We start from the raw sequence: 3,140 nt of genomic DNA, 5'->3' as shown, positions 1-3,140 counted from the left end.
AGGCCCTGACATGGCCTCTCACCCCACACCGCGGCTCCCCAGGGATGGATGGTGCTGAGCCAGGCCCCTGGCCGGTGAGCTCCCCCCTGTGCTGCTCCCCACGATTCCCCCTCCCAGCACAGCCAGCTCGGGGGGGGTTTGGTTGGCACCAAGCGGATGGCGCGTGGCAGGCGCGGGAGGTCTGTGGGTCCGGAGCTCGAGTGGGCACCGTCCCCATCCCCTGCAGCCAGATGCTTGTCCCATGGTGCTGCGGACAGGAGGGATGAGGGTCCCTTGCACACCCCCCTGCCATGACTCCCCCCTCTTCTCCCCTCAGTGCATGAGGCTGGTGTTTGCCCAAGAGCCCCCCAGCGCCCGCACTGACGCCCAAGGCAGCGCCGGGAGCCATGTCGGGTTCCTACGACGAGACGGCAGCAGCCGTGGAGGAAACAACCGACAGCTTCTGGGAGGTGAGTCCCGTCCGTGCTCTCCTCCCGCGGGGCCCCCACCACTGTCGCTGCACCCCAGGGTGTCCCCCAGGCTGGGGGGACGGTGCTGCCCTCCCCTCCTGCAGCGAGCCCTGCCTGTGGGCATCCTTGCTGCAGTGACTCGGGCGTCTGAGCCAGCTCTGCTGAAGGTCTCGCCCTTGGCTGTCCCCGAGGGGTGCAGAGTGATGGAGGGGACCGAAAGGAGTTGGGGTTGAGCAGTCCCAAAGCAAAAGCTCCATCCCTACACCCCCAAAGTGGCCAGTGCTCCCCCCATCCCCAATCCAGGCCTGTTGGGGCTGAGCTGGGCAGCCCGGCCACAGCTCCCACACCTGCCTGTCCCTGTCCTCGTCCCCGTCCCCCTCCCAGGTGGGGAACTACAAGCGCACAGTGAAGCGGATTGACGACGGGCACAGGCTCTGCAATGATCTCATGAACTGCGTGCACGAGCGGGCCAAGATCGAGAAGTCCTACGCCCAGCAGCTCACTGACTGGTCCAAGCGGTGGAGGCAGCTCATCGAGAAAGGTACCATGGCTTCCCCAGGGGGAGGCTCCCCCCAGCACGGCTGGGTCCCACGGGTCCCTGTGCACATCACAACTTCACCTGATAGATGAGGAGGGGGTAAGGACTGAGGGGTGACACTCAGCTGTCCCCTCTGCCCCCCCAGGTCCCCAGTACGGCAGCCTGGAGAAGGCGTGGGGTGCCATCATGACGGAGGCGGACAAGGTGAGCGAGCTGCACCAGGACGTGAAGAACAGCCTGCTGAACGACGACTTTGAGAAGGTCAAGAACTGGCAGAAGGACGCCTACCACAAGCAGATCATGGGAGGCTTCAAGGAGGCCAAGGAGGCTGAGGACGGCTTCCGGAAAGCCCAGAAGCCCTGGGCCAAGAAGCTCAAGGAGGTGAGATGAGAAGCCCAGCATGTCCTGGGACACCCACGCCATGTCCCAGCTCCAGCTCTGAGTGCCCAGGCCAGGCTGGGAGAGCTGGATGGCACATCCCTGCAGGCAGAGGGATGGGCAGGGGGCTGTGACTGCTGCTCTGATGTCCCTTCTCTCTTCTCACCACAGCTGGAGACAGCCAAGAAAGCCTACCACCTGGCATGCAAGGAGGAGAAGCTGGCGATGACCCGGGAAGCCAACAGCAAGGCAGAGCAGTCCAACACCCCCGAGCAGCAGAAGAAACTCCAGGACAAAGTGGAAAAGTGCAAGCAAGACGTGCAAAAGGTGCAAGCTGCTGCCCTGCTCTGGGCTCACGGGGCATCGGGCAGGGAAAACCAGCAGAAATGGCTACCACACCCATTTTCCTGCACTTCATTCCCATTTTCCCATCCCTGTGCTCCTGTAGAAGGATGAGGACTTGCAGGCAGTTCTCAGGGGAGTGTGAGCAGGGCAGAGATTTACCCCTCATACTGTGACAAAATCTCTCTGGCAACCAGACTGATTTTGCCCACAGAGGCTCTTGGCTCAGTCTGGGCTCCCCAGCGTGGTGATCCACAAACCAGACCCTCTCGGCACTCAGAAAGGGCCTCTGAGGTGCTCGGGGTGTAACCAGGGTACCCTCCTGCACCTTTGCAGACTCAGGAGAAGTACGAGAAGGTGCTGGATGAGCTGAACAAGTGCACCCCGCAGTACATCGAGAGCATGGAGCAGGTCTTTGAGCAGTGCCAGCAGTTTGAGGAGAAGAGGCTCAACTTCCTCAAGGAAGTGCTCCTGGACATCAAGAGGCACCTGAACCTGGCCGAGAGCAGCAGGTAGGTGCCTCCTGCACTGGCTGGGCAGGAAGTGCCCACGCAAGGTCCCCTCGTGCTGCCTGGAAAGCAAACCAAGCCCTGAAGGGACCGAGTGCTTCCAGGACAACCCATCCCCGGCAGTAAAAGGGAGAGGGGTTTTTGGCCAACACAATGGTCACTAAGAGGTATCAGAGGGGCAGGAGGGCTGTGCAGGAGCCTGGTGGCCTCCAGTGCCTCATAGGAGTGACACAACCTGGGCACATCCCCGTCCCGTCCCATCCCCGGGGCACCCCGCCGTGGCCCAGCCCCACCCACAACACCCCGACCCGCGTCTCTCCCTGCAGCTACGCCAACGTCTACCGGGAGCTGGAACAAACCATCCGCCTCTCGGACGCGCAGGAGGATCTCCGGTGGTTCCGCAGCTCCAGCGGCCCTGGGATGCCCATGAACTGGCCCCAGTTTGAGGTGAGGCTGGGCACCCTAGTTAGAGTGCTGGCAGCCCCACGGGGCAGCCGGACACTCAGGGACTGGGTGCTTTGTGCTTGCAGGAGTGGAACCCCGACCTGACACACACGATAACACGGAAGGAGAAGCAGAAGAAGGGCGAGGGGGTGACCCTGACCAACGCCAGCAGCGCGGGCGAGACGGGGGCACCGGCGGGCGAGCGTGGGAGGTGAGGGTCAGCGGGGAGAGCAGATGCCACAGGAAAGGCACGGCGTTTGCCTGTGCATATGTTGCCAGTGCTGTGGGGACACACAAGGGGACGTGGGATGTCCTGGGTGACAGCCACTGCTCTTCTCTGTCCTCCTCCACGTCTTGCTGGCCTGTCATTAGCGGGGGGGGCCTGCTCGCCACAGCCCCCACTCCTCTGTAACCTTGGGAAAGCCGCAGCAGCCTCCCAGGTGCCGGTGGCACGCGGTGCCCACCCACCCCACCACCCCC

General features: G+C 63.2%; 1 protein-coding gene across 1 annotated transcript in view; it reads left to right on the top strand.

Annotated features, from left to right (window-relative positions):
• Positions 1–3,140, top strand: part of PACSIN1 (protein kinase C and casein kinase substrate in neurons 1) — a 14,328-nt gene that overhangs the window by 8,542 nt on the left and 2,646 nt on the right. Inside the window, exons 2-8 of the mRNA XM_026864342.1 lie at positions 317–449; positions 834–990; positions 1,133–1,368; positions 1,537–1,692; positions 2,044–2,219; positions 2,543–2,663; positions 2,747–2,871. Of these exons, the coding sequence (XP_026720143.1) occupies positions 387–449; positions 834–990; positions 1,133–1,368; positions 1,537–1,692; positions 2,044–2,219; positions 2,543–2,663; positions 2,747–2,871 (1,034 nt within the window). The 5' untranslated portion in view covers positions 317–386. The remainder of the gene's footprint in view (positions 1–316; positions 450–833; positions 991–1,132; positions 1,369–1,536; positions 1,693–2,043; positions 2,220–2,542; positions 2,664–2,746; positions 2,872–3,140) is intronic.

The sequence above is a fragment of the Athene cunicularia genome (assembly GCF_003259725.1).
Source record: "Athene cunicularia isolate RWA chromosome 26 unlocalized genomic scaffold, athCun1 chr26_part2, whole genome shotgun sequence".
NCBI classification, from domain to species: Eukaryota; Metazoa; Chordata; class Aves; order Strigiformes; family Strigidae; genus Athene; species Athene cunicularia.
This window is presented reverse-complemented; position numbering and strand designations above follow the sequence as displayed.